The 15,812-nt window shown below is 48.2% G+C and overlaps 1 protein-coding gene across 1 annotated transcript in view; it reads right to left on the bottom strand.

Moving 5' to 3' along the window:
• The window catches only part of STK32B (serine/threonine kinase 32B), a 389,575-nt gene that overhangs the window by 25,701 nt on the left and 348,062 nt on the right, over positions 1-15,812 (bottom strand). Inside the window, exons 7-8 of the mRNA XM_072737792.1 lie at positions 9,035-9,138; positions 1,423-1,539 (exon numbers count right to left, since the gene is read on the bottom strand). Of these exons, the coding sequence (XP_072593893.1) occupies positions 1,423-1,539; positions 9,035-9,138 (221 nt within the window). The remainder of the gene's footprint in view (positions 1-1,422; positions 1,540-9,034; positions 9,139-15,812) is intronic.

Here is a 15,812-nt window from a genome sequence, read left to right as displayed (position 1 = left end):
CACTCTGATGCCGCATGGGAGTTCCCCTTTCAGAAGCAGCAGTTCTCTGACTCACTGGTTGCAGGGGGGTGCAGGGAGCCTGCAGGAGGGTGCAGGGGGCTGCAGCGGGGTGCGGGAGGCCTGCAGGGGGGTGTAGGGAGTGTGCAGGGGGCTGCAGGGAGTGCAGGGGGCCTGCAGGGGGGGTGCAGGCACTGGTACCTGCCTAGGGCATCCAGGTGGTTTGAGTCAGCAGTTGGTTCTATGGACCACTGACTTCGAAGAACCAAGGACTGAATCTCCTCTAATGAAATTTAGTGAATCCATACTTCAACACGTCATTTAAGGCAGTGTAGGGACGAACAGCTGGCATCTGGAGCTGGGAGACCCGGAGTGGGGGTAACAGCTGCTATGGAGCCAGGAGAGCCCAGATTCAAACCTTGCCTCTGCCCTCTGCCCCAGGGCACCAACGGAAGGACTTGCCGTGTTCTCACCTGTAATAGGGACTCCCGGGGCTGTGAGGTATGAGAAGAGCCAGCGCGCAGCCCAGAGTCGACAGTCCCCCAGCACTGCTGGCCGCTGTTACCCCCATTCTTCTATCACACATGACTGGGTACTAACCACACACGGGACTCCATCCATCCTGAGCATCTCCGAGGATTCGGAGTCAGGAAAGCTACCTGCAGCCTCAGAAGGAGGGCACCGCAGCCGTCCTGCTTGTGCTGCTTCGGAACCACCGGGGGAGCGGACCGAAATACAAACAACGGGGCCCCACCCCCAGAGTTTCGGAGTGGAGCCTGGGAATCTGCATTTCCCACAAGCTGTCTGCTCTGGCTGCTGCCGCTGTTGGCCCAGGGGACACACTCTGGGAACCACGCTGCTTTCTTCTAGTAAATTCTAGTTCCTGGAGAAAGTCAGGAGATCCCCATTTCTTAAAGCTCAGCGACTCAAAAGACCAACTGTGGCAGAATATCAGAAAGGGAGACAGAACATGAAAGACTCCTAACTCTGGGAAACGAACTAGGGGTGGTGGAAGGGGAGGTGGGCGGGGGGTGGGGGTGACTGGGTGACGGGCACTGAGCTGGGCACTTGACGGGATGAACACTGGGTGTTACGCTATATGTTGGCAAATTGAACACCAATAAAAAATAAATTCATATATAAAAAAAGAAATTTTAAAGAGCCAAATGCATTTCAGTATTTCTATTTATTAGGAGCTTGTAGCAGAGGGAAACAAGCCTGGGGCTGTGCTGTCACAGACGTGGCTCCAGGCGGACTCTAGCAGCCAGTGGCTCTGTGATCCTGGACGCGAGACCGTGAGGCCCTGACGATGTGCTGGCGCTCTGCCTACTTTACCAGTCCCACCACCCGCCCGCATTCTGTTCTCTCTCATTCCTGAAAGTGCTGGCAGGCCTGCTCAGCCCCCAGGCCCGGCTGCCCCCTTACCTTCTTAAGCAGGGCAACCATGCCTTTGCACCACGTGGAGGAGTAGTGGACGCGCTCTACCTTGAACATGTTGAGGATCTCGTCAATGGGTGTGGCCGAATGGATTTCATACGGTCTCTGCAACCAAAGGATCAGACAGGGAATCAGAGAGGCCAACCGGAAGACAGTGGCCCGTGTGGTTAAAACTGTGTTATTTGTGAGAAAGTGGTTTATTCCTTCCCTTCATGTAACAGTGGGAGGTCCTCTTTCACAGCAGAACATGTGGCCCCCACCCCTGTGCCAACAGTGACCAGGCCTGGGGGGTAGTACTGGATCCCAGCACGTGGATGCTCTGTTATGGCCACAGGAGGTTAAATGACTTGGCAAGTTCACAGAGCTGGTAAGTTGGCGGAGGCAGGACCCACATCCAACAGCCTAACTCCTGAGTCTCTGCTCTGGGCTTGGGGATGGCTCTCACCATCCATCGGACACCCAGCATCACCTCCAGTCAAAGCCCCTACCTGCTGATGGGCCTCATGCCACATTTCCCTGCACTGGCTGAACTGCCTGGGGCTGGGAGTGGGGCAAGGCTGGAATCACGAAAGAATCATCAAGGTCCGGGTCCGGTGGGGTGGATGGGTGGGCGGGGGAGGCTGGGCTTCCACCTGCCACCCTCTCCCCTGCAGTGAGGATGCATAGCTCTGTTCTCCAACTGGCCCGCTCTGCAGAACATTAAACCCCCTGATGAATTTTCCCAACATTGCCTGGCAGTTTCTTGCTTCTAAGAACCTCTCAAAGCTTGGGAGGACTTTCTTGACTGGGACCCTGAGTACACAGCTTGGACCATGTCTGAGCTCTGCCCCTGCCCCCCTCCTCACCAAAATTCTCTCCCCCTCTTCACTCTCCACCCAGCTTTGTGGGCTGAGATGCTTTGAGGTTTGCATCACGATCAAACGGCTCCGGGCTAGAGCAGGCAGTCATCTCTGGAGCATGTGTGGTACAATAGCTAGAGAAACTGAGAGTTATCCCCATGAACCTGATTGTCTGCTGTGGAATTCCTGCTGGGGTGTCCTCAAAGGTGGGCTTATCCTGTACTCATTTCTGTGTTCTTAGGCTCTCGAGCAACCTCAGCTATCCAGCAGAGAACCCCAGGCTCAGGATGACAGTTCCCTGGAACAGAAGAGCATCTTTATCTTCACCAAATGGGGCTCCCCTGGGGAAGATGTCCACCTTCAGGACGGTGCCCGTGCCTTCCAACGTGCCTACCCAGAAGAAGGGCACCTGCTCAAGATTGGCTGTCTCCTCCTTCATCTGTCAATCGAATTGGGAACCTCCCCACCCTTTTGCCCTACAATATGCAGAGCAAAGCCAAAACCTGTGGACTCCCTAGAAAGGCCAGCTAAGTAGGTATGCTAACATCCTTTACATATGTCTTCAAACATTTTCTTTTACTGTCATAAGGGTGGAGTATGGCTCTAGTAATGAACATTTTAGAATTTCCTCCTGAGGCTGCCGCCTGCCTCGGCCTTTGTAGGACATCCCCCCTCTCCCCACCCCAACTTCACCAGTAACAGCTACCATGATTAGAAATAACAGGAGTGAAACATCAGTTTCTGGACTGTTCTGGATTGCTTCTTTCCATCTTTTTGCCTCTGGAGAAACCATTCCTCCCATCCTGTCCCAGCTGTATGGGGACACCCAGCTGCAGCAGGTGGGAGGACCCTGGGCGATGGAGCACTCTCACCTTCTCACTTCACAAGTCAGGACATTGAGGCTGGAAGACAAACAGTGCCCTTGCCTCGTCCCACAGAGACGCAGGTTCTCCTTCACTGCTCTTTCTCCGATGCCACCAGAGCACACCCACCATGCAGAGCGCCCAGCTTGAGAGAACAGCCAGCGACAAATGGGAAGGCTTTTCATATCACTCACATTGCATTCTGTAGTTTCTTCTTGGTTGCCTCAAGGCATTCATCAATCTACTTTTCCATCTGCCTCCCCCAAACCCGCCAGTCTCTAGCTCTGTCCTCTCCACTTCTAGGGGGAATCAGGCCAATAAGAATAGCAATGATGATAATTATGGTAACTCTGATAAAGCCAACAGTTAAATACATTCACAGATCAGCTTGCAACACTATGCTCTGCAGCTTGTGGCTCTGGGCGCAGCTGCCATCCGTTTGGGTAGCTCAGAGAAGCCCAGCTCCTTCTACAAGAATATTGGCAAATACTGAGATCAATATTTCACCTGCTTGGGTAAAGAATTCTATTGAAGTTTGGTTCTCACTCACTGCCCTTAGGACGTGTTGACTCAGAAAACCAAGTGGCATTTCTAAGGTAAAGTAATTACATGGACTGCTGGTGAAAGTGATTTAGCAGCAGGGCACTGGATATACGCATTAGGGAGTGCAGGTGTGTCTCTATGCCAGGACACTCGGTTTACAAAAAATGCCAATTTTCCAAGAAATGGAAGACAGGAGACAAGAATTGCCACAGACTTGTTATTTGAACTGCTAGAGCTGAGCTGGGCTTTGGGGACCATCTAATCCAATGTTTTTTTTTCTCCAAACCTTTTTACTCCAAATCCCAAACACAGAACAGATGAAAGCGAAGAACAGTTCCTCAGGCTATGAAATCTCCAGAACCAGAAGAAGCATTTCCCCACCCCTTAGAACTGTCGAACCACCTCTGCTGGGTCTTAGAGGTCCGTAGAACAACCCACGCTCCTTCCCCTTCTTTAATGGAGACATAAAACCTAGAGAGTGAGATCCCAGGGTCCGTTTCCTCCCAGGTCCTGACTCCTGGCACAGTGCCCTCTCTGTCTGCTTTACCAAGGGACAAGAAGTCAGTGTTCTCTCCTTCTGTAGAGTTTGCACGCCAACACACTCCCCGTTCTGTGGTTGAGCCCATCCAGCGGGTGCACACCCACTTCTTCCTTCCACACTGCAGACTTTAGGGGTGCTCCATACACCCTTCCTCTTTATTCGTCTCCTCTCTGCACCCCCAGCCTTCTCTGTCTACCCGACCTCAAGGAAATGTGCTGAATGGGGTCAAAGACAAGTTCAGGGAAGTGGTTGGAAAGAAGCCTGGAGGGTAGAAGGTCTTAGGGCACCACAGGTGGGGTTTTGAGCTCCACCCTTTGTCTACACTCAGAACCCACTCTGTGCAATGCAGTGTGCCATGAGCCTGGCATTCAGGATCTCATTTAGTCCTCTTGGTTACTCTATGGCAGTGGTGCCCAAGCGGGGACAATTTATCCACCAGGGCATATTGGATGATGCTGGGTGACATTTTTGGCTGCCATAAGTCAGCATGGGAGATTTCTGCTGGCATCTGGTTAGGGAGAGGCCAAGGATGCTGCTGAACATCCTGCCCTGTGCAGGGCAGTCCCCACCACAAAGAGTTCCCCAGCCTCGAGTGTCTGCAGTGCCAAAGTCAAGGAACCCTGCGCTTTGGGCTTCAACTACTGTCCTCCCAGTTGGTAGATAAGAAATCGGCTCACCCCAGGTCATTCAGAGACTGTGCAGCAAAGCCAGAACATGAGCCCGGAAATGCATGATTGCAAAGGACACTCTCCCTGGACCACCGTGTCGTCACGTCCATGGACAGCACTGCGCTGCCTACCTGGTAAACCTGAGTGTCTCCAGCTGATCTCAGAGGCTTTTAAGGACTGTCCCCTCACTGTCCTGTACTGCTGCTCAGTCAGAAATGTTTGCTGTGTCCTCCTCAGTGGCTCTTCCTCCTCTGTACTCACACTGTTCCCTCCAGCAGGATCTCTGTGACCCAGCTTAAATGTCTGTTCCCTCTGAAGAAGTCATCAGCACTTTATCTCCATCAACCTGTCTCAGAGTCATTGCCAGGAGCGTAGTTATTTGATGATCATGTCTCCTCCATGCCGGACACTGTGTGTGCCCTGCCACATTTTCTCACACCATCCCTGCGGTGGCCTCATAGTCTCTATTTCACAAAGGAGGAAGCCATGGCTCAGATGAGATACGTGACTGGGTGGGAATCGGAGCACCAAGGCACCCAGAGCGTGGGACGGAACACAGACCTCTGCTCACCTAGCCCCTAGGCCTTCCCACCAGCACTCATCCCCCAGGCGTTATCCAGCCTCCACTCCAAGTGCCTGGCTCCAGCGTGGAAAGGTGCTATGTCAGAGGATGCAGGCCTGCTGGCAGGCCCCCAGGGCAGGAATCACAGCAAGGAGTGGAAGCTTGCTGACATTCATCAGGCACGTACTGAGTGAGGACCATTGCAATGACTTAATTCCCAAAGCAACCCTATTGGGTAGATATTATTAATTTTTCCCCCGGTTAACAGATGAGGATTCTGAGCACTCGATCTGGTTTATTGGCTTTGGTTAAGATCACAGACGAGGCAGCTGGTAGAGCCAAAGTTTGACCCTGTGAATTCCTCTAAGATACTCATTATTATGAGAAGGCAGCTTCCAGTTGAGTGAAACACTTTCTAGCTATTAAAGCTGTCAAAATATGAAACAGGTTCTTTCTGGAGGTAAGGAGCTCCTTGGATGCTGAGGGGAAACAGTGAACAGGCGGGTGATCACCTGTCGGGGATGCCATCTGGAGCCCGGCAGGCAGGAAAGAGGACAGAGGCTGTGCTGAGGTCCCCAAGTCCCTTCTCTGGGCTTGTGGGTGGGAAACATCCTTCTTACACCTTTTCTCTCTAATCAGAGGTTGTGGTTGCAGTCCGGGGAGACCAAGGTACCTGTGCTCTAACACAGTACTCTTTCACTCAGCAGGCATGTGGGTAACGACTAAGATTCTACTCTGGGCTCAGAGATCCCACGTCTGTTTCTGGTCCAGGCCACAGGATCCAGTCAGGCTCATGGGATTCTCTGTGTTGAGATTTTAAGCCCATTAATGACACTTGATTCCTCTGCTCTCCCGATGGAGCATTTGGGAAGAGATGGCTGTTTTCCAGGCTGGGGGTAGAGTATTTCTGGGTCCCTTGCCAGCAGACTGTACTGATCTTATGTATTCTAACTCTTTCCAACTCTAAGATCCTAGAACGTACACTGGGAAATCCCCACTGCGGCATTCATCTTTGGGAGGTAAAAAGCTCCCTGGATTTTGAGGGAATCAAGGAACAAACAGGTGGATGGCTACTTGGTAGGGATGCTGTCGCTGACATGATAGAGGGATTCTGGGGAGGAAGGCCAGCCTCTACCTTCACACACCCCAGAGATAAGCAGGAATGCATCTCAGTATAGATTTTTTTACTGAATGTGATTGTTTCCTGAATGAAAAACAGAGAATTAACTGTTTGCATAAGCCTGTCAAAGGTTCAGCCAGACCAGACATCTGTGAGGAAGGTTTACAATAGCACATAACAGGTGTCCTTTCATTCACTCACTCTCACTATGTCAAAGGCCCCTCCCCCCATCCCACTGTGTGCTTCTCCTTCTTCCCTTGAATGTGGCATTTGGATCTCTGCATAGAAAACTGTTGCATTAAAAATGAAACGATTTATTTTGGAAGCAGCAAGAACCACGGATCCTTGGGGCATTTTGCCAAGTCATCATCTTTGACTTTCTGACCCGTGAGGAATGACAGATGTTTTAAAAGCACAACACAAAATTCACAGGCCCCAAATGCTATCACTTAGGACAAGTTCCCAAAACAGGGCTTAATACATAATCTAATTGCAATTCCAAACTTCCCCAGAAGTGTTGTCTTAAGTCTTAACTGCTGGGTCAGGAATATTCCAATCCTGACCACTGAGCCTGCCACCTGGGTCCTCTCCACCCCTGGAAGAAAGATGGACAATCTGCATGATAAGACATCTGGCTTTTCACCCTAGAAAGCTCTTGCCTGAAACAATCTTTTTCTTTTTCTGAGAGCATCTTGCCCCACCCTCTTATACAACTCTTCCACTTCCACTTCCTACAGCTCCTTGGAGCACCTCTCAACGTGCTAGATGGGGTGCTGCTAGACTCATGGATCACTTAGTAAAGCCAATTAGATCTTCAAATTTGCTCGATTGATTTTTATTTAACACAGAGAATGTACTTTCTGCTGCTGAACATCCAAACGTGCTTGGGGCAACTGCTTGCCGAGGGCATTTGTGTAGCTGAGGACATCAGATAAACAGCATCTGGTGGATGCCTGTGTCCTCTGGTTCATATAGTGTTATGGATGCTCATGGTCCCTCCTGGCTGTGCCTACCAATGAACGAAACCAGCAGATGACAAAGGAACCAGCCAAGAAGATGATTTTTTTTCATTCAGTGCCTGAGAAAACTAACAAATATATATATAAAATAGAAAACTAACAAATATATATAACAAATATATATGCATATATATACATATATATGTATATATAATTAAGTATATGTATATACTTAATTATCAAAACATTGTGTATAGCAATTATGTTTTTGAGGAATTCAGAGGAAATAATTGAGATCAAAAGAAGACAATAGTTGTTTAAACTACAGGGTGAAAAATAATATTTTCACTCATATGGCTTTGATGGTTTGCAAACTGGTCCCATTATCATGGATTCATAGAATGACTGATTCATTCATTCCTCATTGGCGATCCCCACCTTCCAGGAGTGCACCTCCATTGGCCTGAATATGCATGGATACAAATCACTGTGGGACACCGAACTTTGCAGTTCAGTGCAAGTGGCTCTGCACCAAGGCCTGGAGCAGCAAAGGCGGGTGACATGCCAACCCTGTGTCCCCATCGGGGGCAGAACGACCTGTGGTAACTAACTTCAGCTCCATGAAACAGACTGAAGGCTTTTATCCTCATCGTACCAAGAAAGAAACCAAGGCTCAGTGACAGCATTTTCGAACGATACTTGTGCAAAGAAAAATGCCTCAAGGGGCAGCTCCGGTGGTGCAGCGGTTTAGTGCCGCCTGCAACCCGGAGTATGATCCTGGGGACCCAGGATCGAGTCCCGCATTGAGCTTCCTGCATGGAGCCTACTTCTCCCTCTGCCTGTGTCCCTGCCTCTCTCTCCCTCTCTCTCTCTCTCTGAATAAATAAATTAAAAAAAAAAATCCTTAGGAAAAAAAAAGAAAAGAAAAATGCCTCAAAATTAGTTTGTCACAATTCTTTCTACTAAAGTAAAAATGAGTTCTTCATTGCCAGTAGTTATCTTGAGCTATTAAATTAAATGAAATAAAAACAAAAATATGCACCAAATGCCTCCTTTTTATGGGGGCATTTAGCTATGTATTTGGGGAAGGTACTGAAGAAACAAACAAGGGAAAAGCAACACGGTTCTTGTATTTCAAGAGCTTCAAATCAAGCTGGAAAACCAGACACCGACGCATAGAGTTGTGGAGCGAAAGAGGATAGTGTTCAAAATCACAGTGCCAAGGAGCTTTGGGGGGTTCAAGCTGCCACTGATTAGATGCTGACCTTTACGTAAGACCTTCCCCCGTGAGCATCCATTCCCCATGAGTGAACGAGGCGGTGGGACCAGACGCTCGCTCGAGGCCCCCCTCATGCTCAGGGTCCATCAGAGCTGGAACCCGGGGCCTGACTCTTCACGCACGCTCCCGCCCCGCCGCGTGGCCGGCCATCAGCACCCCAGCCCGGCTTGACCTGGGCCCCACGTTCCAGGGCTGCCCGCCTCCACCGTGCAGGTGCCCATCTTACCCAGCCCCGCAGCAGTTCGTAGGCCGTGACACCCAGGGACCACCAGTCGACGGGGTACGAGTACCCGGGGCCTCCGTCCACATATACCTGGAACACTTCCGGGGCTGCCGAAGACAGGACAAAGAGAATGTCACCGCAGGTCACAGCTTACACTCACCATCCCTCAGGGAGGGGACACGGGGCCGGGGGTGGGGGACGGGAACCCAGCCTCTCAGAGGGTGAAGCCAGTACTCCGTCCACATGCCATGGGTTCCTTCCCTCTGGAAGCCCCGAGGGGGCACTGGGCATCACAGGAAACACGAGTGTGGCCCCCAGGGAGTACACAAGTGGGGTGCTCCAAGTGTACAGTGGAGGGGGTCCGCTGGGTGCAGGCAGGGAGAGTCCCCCGGAGGAGGTGTGTGGGTGCAACACGAATCATGGGCAGCATGAATGCAGATGGGGTGACATGTGAATTAAAATGAAGAAACCGCACCCTGTAAATGTCACTCTGCTTTTGGCACCAGCACTGTATCCGGCGTCCCAACAACCTGGACACTTAGAACCTGTAGAGCCTGCTGCCTCCCTCGGGAAGCAGTTTTGGTTTGGCACAGGTGGGATCTAATAGGAAACCCCCAGGGTAGGTAAATCCTTGAGACCGAAGGCAGATTTGGGGGTTCTCCGGCTGGGGTGGGGGCAGTGGTAGGGGGAAGATGGGGAGTAATCACTTAGTGAAGTCCCTTGGGGGAGATGAATATGTTCTGGAGCTAGGGAGAGGTGGTGGCTACACAACACTGAGAATGTACTAAATGCTACAGAATTGTTCCTTTAAAATGGCTAATTTTGTTCTGTTAATGTCACCCCAGTTGAACACACAGTGAGGGCTGGAGGCCCCAGCGTGGTGGATGCTGATTCTTTAGAGCCCTGTAGTTGTCCTGGGGGGATGGGGGGGAGTTTCTTGGCCCTCACGTGCTCTAATGTGCTGAGTGGTGTGTTAATCTCATGGCTTCACCCCCAAATCACTAGGCCAGGAGTGCATCTACGCTCTAATTGCTCGTTTTGGCTTCCAGGAAAATTTTGTGAAATGTGACTCCTTTCCAGCAAATTAACTTGCAGACATAATTCCATTTTACAGTTGTCAGAGCAGCCAAAATCTGTCCCTAGGAACCACAACATGTTGTGATTAAAGACGTCTCAACTCAGTTTTCAGACTGGCATTCAGCGGGCATGGGAATGGGAAAGGCTGGATGAGGCAGGCGAGGCAGGCAGGACACGCACGCTCTAATCTGGGCTCTTGGGTTGGCAGCTGGACACTCGCTTCCGGCGATGCTCCCCATTTGTTTTGTACTGTACAGCGCATGTTCACTCTTTGGACATGGTCCAGGCCATGCAGCTGGTGTGGTAGTGGCCTCTCGGTTTTCTGACTCCAAAGTCCTTCCTCCTGTACTGAAATGACTGCCAGGACATGTCCTGGTGCACCCTTATACCTTCCTTCCCTCCCAGGACCTGGTGCTCAGCCAAGGACACAGTAGGCATTTAATAAATGCACATCAGTTGGCTCCTTGTCACCCGATGCCCTGGATCTGGTCCGGCTTACTGTTTTCGTGCCTCAGAAGTAGAGAGAGCTCACAGCCTCAGAGTGTCAACATGGCACAAGTGAAGTGGAAACCATCCTGTCATCATGCCCCCTGTTTGAGAACTGGCTGCTGGGCTTGAAGGGGAAGAGTGGCTTGCCTCGGCCACCTGCTTGCCAGCATTGCCATCAAGTCTACAGCCCCTGATCCTGACTCCCAGGTTCAGGAGCCCCATAGTTATAATAGTTGCCTGATGACTCCAACCCTCACAGCTCTTGCACCCTTCCTCCTCTCTGCTGATGATCGGCCCTTGCTCAGGTCTCCTGTGGTGGCCTCCCCACCAGTTCTCAGGCCTCCAGAGTCATCTTCTCCTGTCTGTTCTTCTGCTTCTGACAGGGGAGTTGGCTTTCTGATACGGGACACAGACCACGGTAGTACCAGCCTAAGGGTCTCCCTGTCCTCACGGCTGTTTCACAGTCTGTTCCTGAGAATATCACCAGCTCCATGGGAGGCGAATATATTTCAGAGAAGGAGGGATTCTGAAGTCAAATATGTCTTGGAAACGGTGAGCTTCAACCATGGTCCTTCCTGCTGGACTTGGAAGCCCGTATCTGTCTCTTGTTCTCTTCCTTAATTCACTAGGGCTGTCTCACAAAAGGTACAGTCAGCTCCAGAGTTATGTCCTCCAGGAAGCTATGTCCTGGACACTGCAATGTTCTTTACAGTGTGTCAATCTGCTCCTCAAAATACCTCTCTGGGAGATCCCTGGGTGGCTCAGCGGTTTCGCACCTATCTTTGGCCCAGGGCATGATCCTGGAGTCCCGGGATCAAGTCCCACTTTGGGCTTCCTGCATGGAGCCTGCTTCTCCCTCTGCCTGTGTCTCTGCCTCTCTCTCTGTGTCTCTCATGAATAAATAAATAAAATCTTAAAGAGCTGTCTAGGGCACAAGGTTCCTTCATGCATTACCTTTACCCAGCTCCGAATCACCCAACCCACAGATGGAGAAACTGAGGAGGTAAAGCAGTAATTTCAGGGCCATGGAGCCCGTGAGTGGAAAAGCCTGGACTGGACCATCATTCTTACAACTTTCAGCCTAGTGCCCAATACACCTATTCCTTTATTACCATGACCCGTGATTTTATTGACAACACTAAGAGTTGCAATATTCATGTGGCCATTTATCAAGCATCCACCCTGTGCCAGAAGTTCTTCAAGGTTTTTTACATATATTATTCACTCCATGGGAAAGCTAATATTTATAGAGCACGCACTACAGTTCCGCATGCGTTACCTTATTTTATCCTCAGAAGGACCTTGTGAGGCTATGCTGTTATCATCTCTAATCTTGGAAGCTGAAGCTTTGGAGTAAAGTAACATGCCTGGGGGACGCAACAGGGAGGCTCAGAGCCTTATCTGAACCTTCCTCACCCCCTTCTTGGGGGTCATTCAAAACGATGATCTGCTATGTCTTCTTCAAAATTCAGACATTTTCCACCAATTACACCATGCTTAGGCTGAAATACGCTGAGAATAAAAATAATTCATTTTATATATAAACATATATTATATGTAATATAAGTAAATGTTATATAAATAAATATATAATAGAAATAAATATATAACTAATTATTTTTATTTTCATACACACAATATATAATTTATATGTTTTATATTCCAAAATCTCTACAAGATCATTGTGTTAAATCTGCTAATTCAACTGGAACTGAAGCCAAAAGTATGTATGAAGATCCAGGAATCCTACATTTGAGGAAATTAGGGTTTCAATATAACCCAAAAGAAAAATAAGTACGTGGTTCACTGTGAACTTGCACAGTGATAATAATAATTTCAAATCCTATAGAAATTGGCTCTTGAGTCACATTCCTTTTGCAGTGCCTGTGTCCTTCCCTGGTACACAGGGAAGATCCCTTCCTGGGATCTTTCACAGAGCCAGGTGTGTGGGGCCCACCCCACGAGTACTGGTGAGCACACTGGGCTAACACACTGGGCTGCCTTCCAGAGCTGTGGAGCCACTGGGCTTGGGAAGATCACCTCACCTCCTGCTAACATCTCTCCCTTCCCCGGAAATGTGAATATGCACGTGGTGGGATCTGCTACCCCATGCTAAACACACAAGACTAAAAATATGAAAAGAATACAATAACCTCCCAGTTTATAATTATGATCCTGCTAGTGTAGCTCTATGGATCTTGCTGAAGGCTTTGACTGCTGCAGTGGAGTATGGCATGCTAGCCAAAGCCTAGCCTACAAGCCTACTGGCTTTCCAGAATCTGTTTCTATGCATAATTACTTCCTTGAGGGGGAACACAGAATTACCACGTTTCAGCCTAGAGGGGACTTTTATGGTAATTTCTCCCTTCCCTACATTCTCTAGTGAGGGAGGTGAAACCAATTGGTGGAGCTCAGTGGCTTCCAGCCCAGCTGGGACTGGAACTCAGGTGTTCTGTCCACTGGTCCTTTCTTTGTGGCAAGACCCTGTCTCCAGCTTGTGCACCTGGCTGGCAGGATGCCCAGATCTGTGCAGCCAACTGCCTCCTGGATGCCTCTACCTAGTGGTCCTGTGAGCACTGCACACTCAACCTGCCCAAGCAAACTGGTCCCTCTCCAACTGCCCTCTTCCTGGGATCTCAGTCCCAGCCCATGGTCTGCTGGATTGCATGAGTCAGAACCGGGGTATCTCCTGGACTCTACCCCTTCTTCAGTCTCTGCTTTTGATCATTTGGCCCCATTTTCCTCTTCCAGAAACTTCCCCTCTACTCTGTTTCATTTCTGCCTGGACACACCACAGCCTCTCATCTACTCCAGCCTGGCATTCTAGTCCCGCCTACTTCTGAATGGTTAAAGGTGTGAATGTAGGAAGTTTTCATGCCTGCAATTGAACCTTAGCTCCTATGATTATTGGTACAATGGCTTTGGGCTAGCTACTCTACCTCTTATTTGTACCTAAACTGTTCTCATCTGCAAAAAGGAATAGCAATATTTGTTATATAATCTTGTTGTGAAGAGAAAATTAAATTATGTATGTATTTCTTGAGCCCATGGTTGAATGCCAACAAATACTATCTAATTTTGTTGTTGTCATACTGTGATTATTCATGTGTTCAAAGCACTTAATTAAAATTATTCCAAGTTTTCTATTTGTTATAGATAAAGTTCTATATGAGACTTCCTAAAAACTGGCTCCAACCTCATCTTTGGGTACTGCCTTTATTATATAGCTCATTATACCAATTGCAAAAATAGGATATCTTTTACTTAAAATTGTCTGAGACTTGTCTGATAATCTTTACCCTATTTTTTATACTCATGAACTCCTACCTATGTTTCAAGACCCAGACCAAATTTTATTCCCCCTGTGGAATGTTATGGAGTCTTATGCTGTTCCTCTGTTCCCTCCTTTTTCCATCTCCTGGCCAAGTATATCAATCTATGTTCTTGATTCTCATCAAACCATGGTCTGTACCTCTCTTGTAGCACTGATCATGCTATATTTTAATTAATAGCATACATTTCCACCTTCCTCACTGGGCTGTGAACCCTCTGAAGGCAGGGATATGATGAAGTGGGCCCCAGAGGCTCAGGGATTAGCACGAGGTTGACCTAGAAGTAGGTGCTCAATGCATCATAGCAGCAAAGAAGTTGGTCACAGAGACCTAACCTCAAATCTCAGTGGCTACCATTGCTGGCTATTTGTCATTAGGCAAGCACTTAACCTTTGTATAAGTGTCAGATTTTGTGGAATAATAACAGCCCCTACCCCAGAGTGAGATAACATATGTGATACATTTAGTACAGGGATAGACACATAGAAGGTTCTCAAAAGATGTGAGCTAGTTACCATTTTATCAATTCATTGTTTACATGAGCAATGAAATGCTCACATTAATGAAAGCCCAGCTCATAGAGGTACATGTTGTACATGTTCCCCAAATGATTCAAGAGATCCATCATAATTCTTTGCATTAAAGTGTACCAAAAAGCTGTGGAAAGCAGAGATAAGCAGCATGCCTGGCTTTCTGTCTAGATCCCTTGGGGGTAATTTATATTTCTTTGGCTCTGCAGCTAGCCAGATGAACTCAGGTGTCACACACTTACATATTACACTGAGACAAAATAAAGCTGCTGTGTCAGTCTGATAACTTCTCCCTTTCTATTAATGCTATTAGTAGTATTAATAGCAACAGAAAACTAGTTTCATTAAAGTATGTGAGACACTGCGCATCTGTTGACCATTAGACTTCACAAGTCTATATGAGAAGAGGAAGAGGAGAAGTGTAATTGGCTAATAAGTAAATAGAGAAGCTCTGACAAGGTGCAGAAATAAATGATGCACTAGTACTAGAAAATGACTTCATGTTAAACATGTCAGACTAAACTAGATTTAAAAAAAATGCCTTTGGAAGCTTTCCTAGAAAATGAAGTTCTAACTGGAAGCACAGGGTTAGACTCTGTATTTTATATACAGAGTCTATATACAGAGTTTATATACAGTGAAATTGGGGATCTAATACCATGTTACACTGAAAGAAAAGTTCATTTATGTAGTGCTGCTCTCTGAAAGGATTCCAGATTCTCTGTTTATCCAAGAAAATTAATGGTATTTATTTATTTATTTCAGAGAGAGAGAGAGAAAGAGCAAGAGAGAGTGAGCACACAAGTGGGGGGAGGGGCTAAGGGACAGAGAGAGAGGGAGAATCACAAGCAAGCTTCCTGCTGAGTGCAGAGCCTGAAGCGGGGCTTGATCTCACAACAGAGATCATGATCTGAGTCAAAACCAAGAGTCAGATGCTGAACCAACTGAGCCACCTAGGCACCCTGAAAATTAATGCTTTTTAAAATTTCCCACTGAATTTGCTATATATAGAAACCAAAAGTTTTGACATGGCACTCGGTACAGCATGATCTGGGCCTGCACACTTCTTCAGGCATTCTCCTAGCCTACTTTGCTCAGGCCACACTAGCTTTCTTTTGGTTCTTTCTATGTGACAAAACTCCTTTTTGCCTCAGGGCCTTGGCAAATGCAATTCTATCTGCAATGCTTTTATATCCCTTTGTACTGAACAACACCTACTCATCCTTTAGGACCTATCTAAAAAGTTACTTCCTCAGCAAAATTACTTTTGACTCCTCCAATCTAATTCATTTCTCTTTTCCATCATATCAAAGACCCCACACAATTCTGCTTCTGTTTAAAATGTAGGAGTTG

Source organism: Vulpes vulpes, chromosome 14 (assembly GCF_048418805.1).
Source record: "Vulpes vulpes isolate BD-2025 chromosome 14, VulVul3, whole genome shotgun sequence".
Lineage (NCBI taxonomy): Eukaryota > Metazoa > Chordata > Mammalia > Carnivora > Canidae > Vulpes > Vulpes vulpes.
This window is presented reverse-complemented; position numbering and strand designations above follow the sequence as displayed.